A 14,507-nucleotide genomic window follows, 5' to 3' on the forward strand; every position below is an offset into this window, starting at 1 on the left:
ATATATATCTCTCTCTCTCTCTCTCTCTCTCTCTCTCTCTCTCTCTCTCTCTCTCTCTCTCTCTCTCTCTCTCTCTCTCTCTCTGTGTCTCTCTCTCTCTCTCGTGCAGCCTGTGGCTGCTGGTTGCATCATTGGTTGGGACGCAGCTCTGCCGCTGATGCAGTGTCCCCCTTATCAGTACACTGGTACTCATTTTGCCGACCTCGGAAGGATGACAGACTGAGTCAACCTCCTGGTGTATTAATTCAGTGGCCATTGGGGCTTGAACTCAGGACCCTAGGATCCCAAGCCGCCACCATGACCACTAAGCCAACACCAGGCCATCATAGAAATATTACCCACATTACTTCTGTTGGGGGTCAGCTGCAGTAAGTTTTCTGCCAAAGTCTTTCTCGAACCAGCTGTCAAGCCCCCCTTCCGTGCATAGCACAGGTGGCTCGCTAATAAGTTATGAAGGCCTACCAAAACTGGAAGGCTATTCAGCCCCAATTTTGATGTTAATGGAACAGAAGAGAGATGATAAATACACAAATCAATTTGAACAGCACTCAGTAGAGCACTAACCTCTGCCAGGCTGAACAGTTTAGGTTTGTATCCCACTGATAGGCCATATCTGCAACCGGACCTTAACCAAAATCTAATCGGCTTGTTCTTCTCACCTACTCAACTTATCCATCCAAGTGTCGTCCAAATCAGTCAAACACCTTTTGAGATTTCCTGCTTACAAACAAACAAACAAGCAGTCATAGAATGGTACTTACAAAATCGTCAACTTGGCCTCTGACCTTGTTGAATAAAAGTTGTCTCTAGAGAAGGTAGCGACGCAAACCAGAAGTTTCTACGATGATTCTGTACCAAACCTCTCATAAAACATCCGATTTTTACCAGAATTTCGACAACCGAGTGTTAAGCATACTTAGCCGTTACCAAAAGTGAAGACAGGATTGAAATTGACTTTAAAACGAGCGCGTAATGCCGTGTGTTACAATCCCCCTCATTAGCATAATCTTCAGTTAAGCCTCAGATACGACACCCGACAGAAATCTCATAAAACATCCGATTTTTACCAGAATTTCGACAACCAAGTGTTAAGCAAGCATACTTAACCATTACCAAAAGTGAAAACAGAATTGCGATCCGAGTTAAAATGAACTCGTAACGTCGACTGAAGCAAAAATCTCCATTTCTCCACGCAATTATTTAATAATATTTTATCAAAGTCACAAAACCGTAATATTCGGCCATCACCAACAATCTTTACATAATCCGACGGCTTAGCGAGTCAGGCATGCCACGATAACCTTTATTGAGATAAAAAATGACCTTTAAACCCCATCTTTATCGAAAACACGCCACGGCCTACAACCAGGCAAGGCGTTCTGCACCATGGGTGCCAACACTGAAACCCCCAAAACAGCCGTGACTCGAAGAATTAACACACAAATTCCACCGAACTTACCTCGTTCTTCCAAACTCACGCTCCGTTTAATAAAAGCTGTCTCTAGAGAAGGTAACGACGCAAAGCAGAAGTCTCTACGATGATTCTGTACGAAACCATCAAAAATCGAATGTTTGACCTCACTGTGACCTTGACCTTTGACCGATTTTGACCAAAATCTAATCAGCGCTAGCCATCATCCTCCTGAATCACGTGGTGTAATTTGACATTGGTAGCTTCTTCCGTTCTCGAGTTATCGTGCCTACAAACAAACACACAAACACACAAACAGAGGACGGAAGTCATCAATATACTTACGAAATCTAAAGATTTCGTAAGTAACAAACAAACAGACAGACGGGTGAAAACATAATGTCCATCCACCTTCGGTAGCGGAGGTAACAAAACATCGCCAACCCATGGTCTTCGCTGCCGACCACACCAAATGATCTATCCCATTTCTACTTCTCACATTTTCTATGCCCACTGAGACCCTGTTTCAATCTTCCACCTGCAATTCCTCCCCTTGTGCATCCATGTGTTGTTCTCCTAACTTTTTTTTTCCATTCGCTCCATTTTGTGTCTGTTGATTCATCGACCCCTGCTATTCTGCTCTTCTGCGAGCCTCATTACCTGTATGTCAAACAATTCAACCAAATATGTGTGACATTCACCTGAATTATTGAATGTGTCACGATGTTTCTCTCAAAACCATTATGTAGATAGGTGAAGGCTTCTCTTGGGAAGTGAAAAATTAATTTGTCCAAAACATCATCTTTCAGTCAGTTCATGTCCATCACAGGCCTGAATACTTATTATTCAAACAATTACATTTCTCTGAACACTTCGAGAAACCTCAAACCACTCAATGATGTAACCATGAACCACTATGAAAAAGGGGTACAGTATAAGAAACGCATGGATTTGCTAGAAGCACATAAACACATATGTTTAACACCTGCCTTGGACAGGCAGTTTCTACCCTAATGGCTTCATCAGCCACACAAAAGACAGTCAAAGTAAAGATAATGCAAAGAACATTTAAAGCTAAACTATACCATAGAGGCAATGGTGCTAAAACTACAACAATCTTTATTGGCAGAACTACAAATAAGCAAAGTTAGAAATAAAAGTAGTAATAGAAAAAAAAATAGAAGAACGCAAGTAAAGACGAATGAACGAATAGATTAAAATCTGGAAGGAGGCCAGCAAAGACAAATGTTTCACAGCCTTTGCATATCATTAGCATAATGAGTGAATGAACCACTCAACTGGGGAATTAGTTAATTTAGCTTCGACTAACTTACACCATCAATCCAGGAAGAAGAAGAAAGAGCAATCAGAGATTGCAGACCTTCACCAGGACTTGTTCTATGTGGTGTTTATGTAGTTTTGTGTCGTGCATTTTGTGTGGTGTTTGTGCTCTGAACAAGCAAGAAGCAAAGATTAACTCATCATGAGGAATCTGGGTAGGATCCGGGTTTCAGCTGCTACTCCTCTACCCTCAAACCCATCCGGGCACAGACGAGTGAACCTTATTCAAGAAAAAAAAAAACAAAATAAAAAAGAACCCAGATCAAGAAAATTAAATAATTCTGGCTTGCCGAAAATGCATCCGATGAGGTTGAAATTTAAAACATAGATTCCACATCACTGCTAGATCATAATTGTGACGTTTCACGTCGATCGATGAAGCTGTTCAAGTGAGAGATTTAAAAAGGTTGAACCAATATGGCTGCCAGACCATGTGAACCATCAATAATTCTTGAATACCCTGGTATCCCCAAGGCTTGGGGAACATGTGTGTGTGAAGTTTTCTCTCAATCTGTCCAGCTGTTCTGGAGAAGATTTGGAAACGTTTTTGGGTAAATCTAATATGGCTGCCAAACCATGTGACCTATGACATCATTGGGTGAGAACATTTTGTTCCTCATGGACAGGCGGTCATATGTGTAAAGTTTCGTCTCGATCTATTCAGCCACTTCAGGGAATATTTTTGAAGGTTTTTTTTTTTATATAACAATATGCCTGCCGAATCATGTGATGGATGACGCCATTAATTTTTTTTTCTCTGAACCATTTTATCTCGAGATGACCCTCAAAAAATTTCATATTGATCGGATGTCGCGTTCTACATATGCAATCATGACGTCATAACGAAAGCACCGATGACATCATTAAAAAAAAATCACTTAATTCCCCATGTGCCAAGTTTCAATTTTTTCCTTGGTACGGTTTTGGAGATACAGAGGCCCAAATTTTTTCCTTTTTTTCATCATGGCTGCCACACCACGCGATGTATGGCATGATAATTATCATTGAAACATTCTACATGAGTAGTTGCTCCGACACTGAAGATATTGTATCAATCCGACAAGAGTTTGCAGAGAAAAACCGTACTCACGTTCTGTGCGGACAAACAGACAGACAGACAAACAGACCCAAATGCAATACCTCTGGCGAGGGTACAAAATATCCATAGGGCATAAACTTGGACCACAGTACAAAATGGATCAACAATGTGCAATGTATTTGTATAAGTATGTATTAATATCACTCTGTCTGAAGGATTCATCAGCAAGGAAGAAAAATGAAAGGACTTTTCATAAAGTCTATGCAAATATGCCCTCAAAGGTGAAGGACATCTTATGTGACCTATAAAGACAAGAAGCTCGAGTTGATTTGCAGACGTTTTATGGAGTTGTTCTATGGCTTGATAAAGATGACTTAACATATCACCAACACTTTGCCATGCAGACAACACTTAAACACAATGATGAAGGCTGATCAGGCCGCCTTGGAGAAGCTGGAGGCCATAACTCAAACATTACCACAATCAGGACAACAAAAGTTTTTCTTACTCATGAGGCTTCCGTAATTTGAATGCGGAACTCGAAAGAGTGCAGAACCATATTTTCATCATGGTTGGACAGCCATGTTTGTTCTTGGTACGAGTAGACATTCATGTATTGTGCACATTTGATTTGTACACATAGGTACTCAACATCCCTTGCAAAGTCTTGGGAATGGATCCTTGACTATCTGTTTATTGGTACTTTCTAAAATCGACAAATTTATATACGTATTTCGAAGTGTTTGTGTGTTTGTTTGTTATTCTTTGAAGGCCGAACTGCAGCACCTAGAAGCCCCAACTTTTGGGTGTAGGTACTTCAGAATCTGGGCAAGATTAAAAGCGACCACACACTGGCATTGACATCTGTTTTGAGGTCACCAAAGGCCGCTATAAAGTGCATATTGGGATGTGGAGTTGGGCGTCGGCAAAAGATCACCACAATGAGGCCGATAACTCCATCGCTTTTCGATGTCCAACACGTCCCGAAACGACCTCACCCAGGCGAGCAGTGCCAGGTATCCCTCCTCTCCCAGGTAGCCCCTGCTATAACACATGAATGATATTCTCTAGTCGTGACAGTTTGGCTGTATTATTCCCTGTCCTGTATCATTGTTCATGATGGATCGATCGCTCTCTGACTGGACAGATGAAAATTCTTTTTGGAAGTCCTGTGTTTCAAGGATTAAAATGTTGACGAGGTGTGGAATCCCATTTGTGGACCAAAATTTGTCTCTCCTTTTGTTCCTTTTCTTTCCATAGCTTGTTCCACGGTGAAGAAAACTTTATGCATTAAAAAAAACATTATGCCAATAAGAATAAATATAACCTTTATATTCATCCCCCCCCCCCTTTAGAGTTTTGTCATGCTCCTTTTTTTATCACCTTGAGCCATTTTATTACAAAAACTTTTGTATACCAACAAAATTGAGCACATAGATACGCAACATCCACGTATCAGTGCTTACATAACAGATAAATATGTTTATCTGTTATGTGAGTTCTGTGCTGATATGTGCATGCTGGTTATTATTATTTTTTGTTGTATACAGTGGAGGCTCATGGAGGAGCTAGGAAGTGATATGTGGTCAACTTTGTGGGTACACAAAAGATATATATATATATATATATGTATGCGTATATACTAGCAGGGGCGACAAGGCGCTGCTCTGGTGGCATGAGGAGGGGGGCTACACTGTACACCTGAAAAAAACATACACAGCACTGGCACTGCCGGGTTGGTTGTGCTTTTTCCGGCGGTAGTTTTGGCATGTGTGGGACATTGAAAAGCCATGGAGTTATTGGCCTGATGGTGGTTAACTTTTGCCTGTGGGCTAGCGGTAGCACTGCCTGACACCACATCCCAATATACACTTCATAGCGGCCTTTGGTTGCCTAAAAATGGATGTCAAGTCCAACGCATGGTAGCTCAAAACCTTGTCCAGATTCTCAAATCCCAACACCCAAAATTTGGGGCCTCTCGGTGCTACGGATCGGCCATTAGAGAATAACGTACAAACAGACAAACAAACACACAAACGCTTGAAAATATCTACAAGATACAGTATACTGCAAATATAAGCTTGGAGTTGGCTTAACGGTTAATGTGGTTGGCTTATGATCTTATAGAATCTTGAGTTTGAACCCCTGTTGTGCCATTGAAATAACACCAGGAGGGTTGACTAATCCTGTAATCCTTCCGAGGTCGGTAAAATAAGTACCAGCTTACAGGGGTAATAAGCCAATCGAGTATCCTGCGTGGGAGTGGCAACCCATCCAGGATTATACTCCTAAGACAAGTGAAACTGCCTCGGCAGCGCTATGCACCTTCCAGTGTGAAAGGAATGGTTATTATACCGTATGTTTACATATCTAATACATAAAGCTCTTTCTCACCACTGACTGACTGAATGACTGGTATTAAAGATCGGTGCCTTCCGGGTGACATAGAAAGCTGAAATTTTGCGTTCCGATGGACATCGAAGCCAGTAACACCAGAAAAAAAACATCACAGAATCGTCGGACAACATCCGTAAATTAAATTATAAGTAAATAAAAAAAATGAAAAAAAAATGCAGATGAGTGTCCCCAGACAATGGGGAAGCATGGTAATTTTGTGTGCCCGCGGACACCGAAGCCGATACACCAGGAAAAACTCAGAACCCTCGGAAGGCATCCGTAGATGAAAATATAAATAAATAAATAAAAAGAAAGAAAATAAATAAATGAAAAATCAAATGCAGGTGAGCGACCCAAGACAACGGGGAAGCATGATTCATCTGCTTACACCATGTGTAAGCACACCATGCTTATATATTTATATATGTATATATATGTATACCGTATATGTGGTGAAAATAGGCCCACCTTTGGTGGTAGCCGGTATTACAAATCATCTTCTTTATCTTATGATTTTAAGTATGATACATTGTGATCAATAACATTTGTTTCAAAAATGACAAAAATTATAAAGTGCATTTCCAAGAATGTTCCGCAGCACATTTCCCACGTAAGGTGGGCCGAGAAGGGTATTCCCACCTTCTGCGCGGGAGTGCCTGCTTGTATTTTACAGTGTGATCCAGCAAGGTAAAATATGGTTATAGTGCGTTCCAAAAAATGTTTTTTTTTCCTCGAAGAAAGTATCACTTTGTGGAAATAATACTACTTTGGATTGCCCACTGGTGGTGGGCTGAGATCAAACTCCCACCCGGAGGGAGGGTGGGAGTGCTGATGCTGTGTTTATATAAAGCTGGAAGATCCAATTGAATATATGTTAAAATGTAACTTCCGGCTTTAGTTACAGTCTGTGAAAGACAATCACCCACTGCTGAAAGTAGTGTCAGTTGCTACATGCTATCCATGGTATCAGTCAACCGACTGTACATCGGCTTTCGAAGCCTTTTTTGGCAATGCCAGCCTCCACCTTGTGAATGGAATCAACCTCCAGATCCGTTTTTGACTAACTGCCAGTCATCAGCATAACTTGGACAATGCATGAAGTGAAGCATGTTATGAGCATGCATCCTGGCCCTTTGGGTTCGATTGCATGTGTTCGATTGATCATGTGTTTCAGCATTCAGGCTGAAGTGCATGTGTACACTCATGGGTCAGGCTTGTTGGACTGTGTCCGTTGGCTGTGGGACCAAGGTGCACGTCCCAAGCTGTTTTAATTTTTGGAATTTTTTTTAACCTTTTTAAAGTAAACAAGTCTGGAGATGGCGATGGTTCACGAGCAATGTACACGGTTCGCCTTTTTTATTTTTTGACCTTCGAGGGGACACTACGGGCAAACTGGCGGGAATCGGGAAAAACGTAAATGATGAAAGTTGTAGTACTCTAAGAGCACTACTTGCATACCAACTTTCATTCGAAACAGTTGAAAACCCTAGGAGCTAGATGCCCAATTTATTGATTTTTTTGACATTTTCTAAGTTCGTGACCTTGTGACGAAAATGAAAAATCGAGCTCCGTGGGGCTATGCAGGTGCCATTGGGCTAACCAAATACCGAAAACCCCTGCCAGATTCGACAAACCCCTCGGAGAAGATGTAACTTGAAATCGGCTAACCCCTAAAAACACGTTTTTTGGGCGTGGCTCCGCCCATAATGGGCGCACCACGCCCATTCTCCGGAAAACACAACTAGATCATGATATAAACCTCCCACCCAAATTTTATCAGGATCGGATCAAAACCCACGGAGCTATGCTCGGGACAGACAGACAGACAGACAGATAGACACCCATAACGAATATAGTGGTCACTTACTGACTCGTGAACCAACAAGAACGACCGCACTGTGGGTCACAACCTGTGACACAAAATAAATATTTTTCCCCTCCTCTGTCCACTCAATTTCCTCATCCTTACTCACGTGACCCATGTGTCTACGTGGTGAAAACTGGGTCTGAGAAAACTTTAAAAAAAACATTACCCACGGTACAGATTACATTCTCTAATCTGTATCATGAACTTTGTGCCGTGTCTGTCCCGTGTTCCCATGTGAATGAATAAGATCAGATATAGATAACATTCATGGTGATTCCAGACAAGGGATTTACCTCTTTATCTGTTACCTCTGGTGTGTGTGTGTGTGTGTGTGTGTTTGTGTGTGTGTGTGTGTCTGTGTGTGTGTGTGTGTGTGTGTGAGTGAGTGTGTCCCTCTCTCCCTCTCTTCCGTCCTCTCCGTGATTATAAACATTTTGTTCATAAACACCTGGACGTGGTCATTCGAGGTACGAGACTTCACCATTAAGCGCGCGAGTGAATTGGATTTTAAAATTCGGTAACGGGCCAATTGGGAAACGCCCATTTAAAGCATTCTTAAAGCAGCTGATTCGTCACAGTTAGATCAGAACAAGCTGATCCGTCACATGGTCATGGATTGTTTTTATCCCAATATTATGTAACGCTACTTTTTTTTAGGGAGGCGCGTATGACCTTGACAGGGGATTTACCTTTTTATCTGTAACCTGTTATCTCTTTTTATCCGTTTTAATTTTATCTATTGCCTCATGAATAATTTTTATTCAACAAATGATTAGATTTTTTTTGGGGGTCCCTGATCATGAGTAACGCTCGACCCAACCAAAGCGAATGGAAATGCTCCACAACAAAGCCGGACAGTGTATAATCAGCAGAGGCTTCCAGGCTTAATGCGTTAGGCCCACCAGAAAACCAAGATGGCAGCCATATAATTTCATCTGGGTGCTATGGTGGATGGAGTCAAGCGACAGATGTGGTTGTGGTTCAGCAGCTGTACGACCAATAGTTGCACATTTCAAAAAAAATCGAGTGGTTCCCAGTTATTGCATGACAATACCTTGTGGCCTTGTGGGCAGGGATGTGTGCATTCATTGGACCAGGTGCTTCGGCCTTCAGGCGAAGGTACATGCAAACACTAGTTTGACAAGCTTTGTTGGACTGTGTACTTTGGCCGTGGGGTCAATGTGCACATCGCTAGCTTTGTTATAACGTTGTGGTTTTTTTGAAACCATTTTTAATTAAAAAGAGTGGCTGCCATAAGACGAAGCCTGGTGTTGGCTTAACGGTTCAGGTGGCTGTCTTAAGATCTCAGGGTTCTGAGTTTGAGCCCTTGTCATGTCGTTAAATAACACCAGGTTGGTTGATTCAGCCTGTCATTCCTTCCAAGTTCGGCAAAATGAGAACCAGCTTCTTGGAAGAATGAGCCATTTGAGTATCCTGCGTCATTGTCGTGACCCATCCAGGATTGTGCTCCCCAGCCAAGGAAAAACTGCCTCGGAAGCCCAATGCATCTGAAAACGCAAGAGGAGTGGCTCTTCTTCTTCTGTTATAAGAAAGAAAAGTGGTTCTCAAACAGATAATATTTATTGTATGACAATGCATTTTGTCCCCGTGGGCTCGGATGTACTATGTGCTTTTCGGTTTTTGTATGACCATGATCAGCCTTGGCCTGAGTACCAAAGTGCGTGTGTATTAGTTTGACAAGCTTTGTTTGACCATGTACATTGGTCTGACAGGCGAGGTCCATACGTGCTTCATTTTGTTTTATGTTTTGTTTTGTTTTAACATATATTTTCTAAATAGCGAGGCGCCTCTCAACTGAGATGACAAGTGAGCCAGAAATGCGTCCGTGGATTGATTCCCAAGGGGTGGTCTGGCACTGCTAAAAAAAGAAGAAGGTTTCTAAAGCCTATGTGAGTTGACTGATGCGGCCGATAGCAATGTAGCAGCTGACACTGCCTTCAGCAGTGGGCGATTCCGTATTATTCAGAGACTGTAACTATATTGGAAGCTGCATTTTAACATTAATATCTTCTTTCCCTGTAAAAATACAAAAGCACGTAAATGGTGTAATGGATGACTAAACACAGGGTGGATGCGTGGCAGGTGCCCCCTGTTGGTCTGAACCCTTCTAGCAAGTGCTGGTGTGGTGCAAGGGTTCACAGTCACCGTTTTAATAAAGATGTACGATTGCGGATTGAAATATATTTTACCTGTAAACCTTTAACTCATGCAGAAGTTGTTTGAGCTGCAGCAGGTGTTCTGGTACAAGTTTAAGTGCTGCTTGCTGTCCACGATAGCGGCCCCGAAACACAAGACCGAAAGCACCACGACCCAACTCCCGTTCCAGACTAACTTCTGGGCCAAGCCAGCCATGGCCCACACTGTAAGTCACGTTAATAAGTCAACTCGGTTAGTGCTCTTAATGATAACTAAATTTCTGTTACCCACACTGTAAGTCACAAAATCCATGTTTCAGGAATAAAATGCAGTTACCACCCTTACAAAAACGTATTCTACGATGTGATTGATCTTGTGAAAAATCATTTGGAAATTTCTGTCAAAGCAAATATCTAATTTTAATAATAAATGAGCTAATCAGTTACCATGCAAAAAATTTGGCCCATTTACAAGTTCAATACCCACTTTAAAATAGTTGCAACAGTTGCTAAAAACTGCATTTGCTTTCCATCAAACTCGTTTATTATTACATAAAATCAACATTTACCTACTCCACTTACCAATCAGTCAGTTATCATTCCGAGCATGTGTCCTGCTATTTGGCAGAAGCATTGGGAGCTTTACAGGTAACACCTTTATGATAAAAATAATCAACTAAGCAAGCTGGTGGAGTGACTGAGATATTCAACAATGTAATTGGGATTTATACAAAAAGTAAACAAGAAAGGGGTCTTTATATCCAGGACATTCCAACTAGGAAGCTTGAAAGAAGTTTAGAGAAGCTGGAGGGCCAGGGAGGCAAAATTTCACCTGAAGTCTGAAGATTGTGAGAGTTTCACAAACTTTTGAAAGTTGAAAATGTTAAAGAGAATAAGACGAAGAGTTGGGGAGTGGGGAAATTGAAGAGCTAGTCTGTCGTCAGTGCTGTAAGCCTGACACATCATAACATAACAACCTTGTCTCATCCCAGCCACGCCAAGAGATGTTAATAGTGATTGTTATCTCTGTTACATGTGCATCGTTGCCAACTCTCAGGCAGGAACATGCAGCAACAAAAACCTGGCAACTAGCCACCTGGACATAGACAGCTGGTCATATGGTTTACTAGTACTTAGGCACATAAACCTTGGATTAGCACTCTTTTTGCTCACCATGAGAAATCTGACCCTGGTTAAAGCACTCATGAACATGCATAAGCTACAAGCATTCAGCTCAAAAAATGTGTTCCTCAATCAATATCAGAATCGATAAAAATAGCAATCAACCACAAACACCTATACTCCATGCCGTGAGCTACTTATCCGTAAATCTTGTAATACATTTGTATACAAAAAGGGGGACTCACCTCATATCTCTCTGCACTCCACTCTACCCTCTCCTCTCCTCTCTCTCTCTCTCCACGTTGAGCGAGGGAGATATAATGTCCGGAGGGTGGCTATAAATGGTAGAAATGTCCACAGGGTAGTACCACAAAAGAGACCGCAAATGGAGACAGACACTCAGAATAAATAGAGAAAAGCGGAAGATGGAGATTAGAGGAAAATAAGAAAAGGACAGGAGAAGCAGAAGCCGAAGCAGAAACGAGAGCGGAGAATGAGAGAACAGAGAGGCAGCAAGAAAAAGAGGGAGAGAGAGAGAAAGAGAGAGAGAGAGAAGGAGAGGGAGAGAGACACACACACAGGAGGAGTGTGGAAAGTGGGAGAGGGGAAGGGGGAGGGGAGGTGGAAGTTGGGGTAGTTGAAGAGCTGAAGAAGATAGTCGAGTGATGTGTTAGAACAAGTCACCATGACATCACTGGCTTTCTTGTTCTAATCGTAGCACACCTGGGCCAAGCCGTCGTGTCTGCCTCTTTGTCATTTTGTCTTCACGTCTTTGCAATTATCTTCTCAGAAGGAATGTTTTACGCTTCGTCTTTGTGTCGACTGTAACCGAACAAGCAATCCATTTAAGTTCACAAATTGATATGCATGAGTTACATACACATTGCATGCAGAGTTTGCAGACAAGGTAATACACCGATTATGGAAGGAAAAATTGTCCGAAAAAAAAAGCAATGCATTCATAATGGGTAGAGTATGTGTGTAGACTGTGACACTGTAGTGGAGTTGATAAATTATCTTTTGCCATGAATTGGTAACATAGCACAGGGATGTTTGTAGATCCATTTTCCATCTTTAGCTCCTTTAATATTGTTATTTCTCAAAGGGAACGAGTCTCCAGCGAAGTATTCTAATTACCTTCCCATTCATTTTCTTGTTCATGTTCCTGTTTTGTCAGCTGAAGCATTTGTAGTTTGACTTCCATTAATGTCCCAGTGCTTCCAACCTTATAGCTTCCTGATGGTTTGGTTTACATTAGTCTTGTCAATCACGCTTGCTTTGTTGATAAGGGAATGAATCGAGTCTTTCCGAGACAGATTATTAATTATCGATGAAAGTTTTTTTCAAACCCATATGACCAATTTACACTTCATTTTTTTTTTCAATGACCTTTTCATGATGCTGATGTATTGAGATCTCCATGTCTTTCTCTTACATTACATTTCAATCTCTTCATATCTTGCCCCCATTTCGGTCAGCAGCAAGACCACCAGGAGATTCGCGCTTCAGTTTCGTGAAGGGGATTCTTAATCGCAGTTCTTAAAACTTCAAACCAAACTTTACAGAACATTCCATAAATCAGAGGCTGAATTACATTTCATTTACCCAATGATGATTAGGGCCTCATGTCATGGGTGAGCAAGATAGCTGTGTACGTTTGTTTGAAAGCATCGCATAGTGTTTGAATCAGTGAATTCAAGAAGGGCCAAACTCGATTGTTTAAAAATTTTCAGGAAATGAAATTTTGTAATTTAAATTATCGACCTCAGGATTACCATTATGTAACCAAGACAATTTGTGCCAGATGATCTATATTGTATAGTAGCGGGTATACTCTGGGTGGGAGTACCCTTCTCGGCCCTCTGGTCCACCACAATGCAGAAAGAAACCCCAGCAATAGCAGCTATGAGGAATCCAAAAAGAATTTTAAAAATTCGATTTAAAAAAAAAAAAACATCTTATACCCCCCCCTGCTACCCCACAAAAATATACAAGAAATAAACAAAATAATAATAATAATAATAATAATAATAATAATAATAATAATGATGATGAGAAATCCAATAACATCAAAAATTGAGATATTTTTGGAAAAATATTTCACAGAAAACATAAGTACATATACCCCCCCCCCCCGAGTATACCGTGAAATTTTGGTGTTGATCGGCACATGGGTCTCAAAATAGTTTCCAGGCATACAGACACCATCCCTCCATCCATTGGGACCATACTCTGTGCAAAGCATTGGTGCTGCCTCAGCAGACTCCTTGGCTATTGGACATAGTCCTGGACTGGTCGCCACTCCGACACAGTATACCAGCAAGCTGGCACTCATTTTGCCAACCTTGGAAGGATGACAGGCAGAGTCAACCCCACCTGGTATTAATTCAACAGCAAAGTGGGGTTTGAACTCAGGATCATAGGATCTCAAGCCCACCACCAGAACCATTAAGGCATATACAGACACCACTCTATTTTATATATTAGAGTAGTTGAAGGGCTTTTGCAGATAGTATTCAGAGTCAGAATATCATGATGGTAGCATTCCATTTGAAGGCCTTGTTTTCCTCACCAAAAGTATATTACAACATAAAAGTGATTCGACACTGTTCAATTTGTTTTTACTGGTATTTGAGCATGAATGTATGACACTATGGGTAATCTGCATATTCATGTAAAGGTATCTGTGTGTGGTTTATAAGGCACTGTGCATATGAGGCAGGGGGCCAGTGGGACCTACCTTGCACCCCCCCACCCCCTGCGACAATTTTTCACTGATACCACACTGTTCATATATATCCCAAGTATCAGAAAAAAGATGTTCCCAGAAAAATAACTCATTTGCACTATGCTTTATTAAGCTGTTTCCATTTTTGCATGTAATTAAGCTATCCAAACATTATTCTACATCTCTGACAACAAAGGAAATATGTTCACTATATTCCTTGACCCTCCAAACATATGTGTAGATTCCTCATTTACAAATTTCCATGTACCAGAAGTTGAGATATTTACGAAAATGAGAATTTCCATAATGGCGGATCCTAATTAGCATATCAATGCATTTAAAATTATTTCCACTACTTTTACTCAAACAGAAAATAGTTTATGTTTCCCTAAAACACCAACGGACATCATAAGTCACAGGTATGTATTATATCAGGCCCAGGTAAT

The 14,507-nt window shown here is 41.2% G+C and overlaps 1 protein-coding gene across 1 annotated transcript in view; it reads right to left on the minus strand.

Annotated features, from left to right (window-relative positions):
* Positions 1 to 11,968, minus strand: part of LOC147034024 (calcium-dependent protein kinase 4-like) — a 37,027-nt gene extending 25,059 nt beyond the window's left edge. The window contains exons 1-2 of the mRNA XM_085875353.1: positions 11,579 to 11,968; positions 10,266 to 10,436 (exon numbers count right to left, since the gene is read on the minus strand). Of these exons, the coding sequence (XP_085731479.1) occupies positions 10,266 to 10,436; positions 11,579 to 11,583 (176 nt within the window). The 5' untranslated portion in view covers positions 11,584 to 11,968. The remainder of the gene's footprint in view (positions 1 to 10,265; positions 10,437 to 11,578) is intronic.
* Positions 11,969 to 14,507: the final 2,539 nt, after the last annotated feature.

This window comes from Eptatretus burgeri, chromosome 1, assembly GCF_056783735.1.
Source record: "Eptatretus burgeri isolate ZD-2024b chromosome 1, Ebu_testis_v1, whole genome shotgun sequence".
In the NCBI taxonomy this organism is placed as follows: Eukaryota; Metazoa; Chordata; class Myxini; order Myxiniformes; family Myxinidae; genus Eptatretus; species Eptatretus burgeri.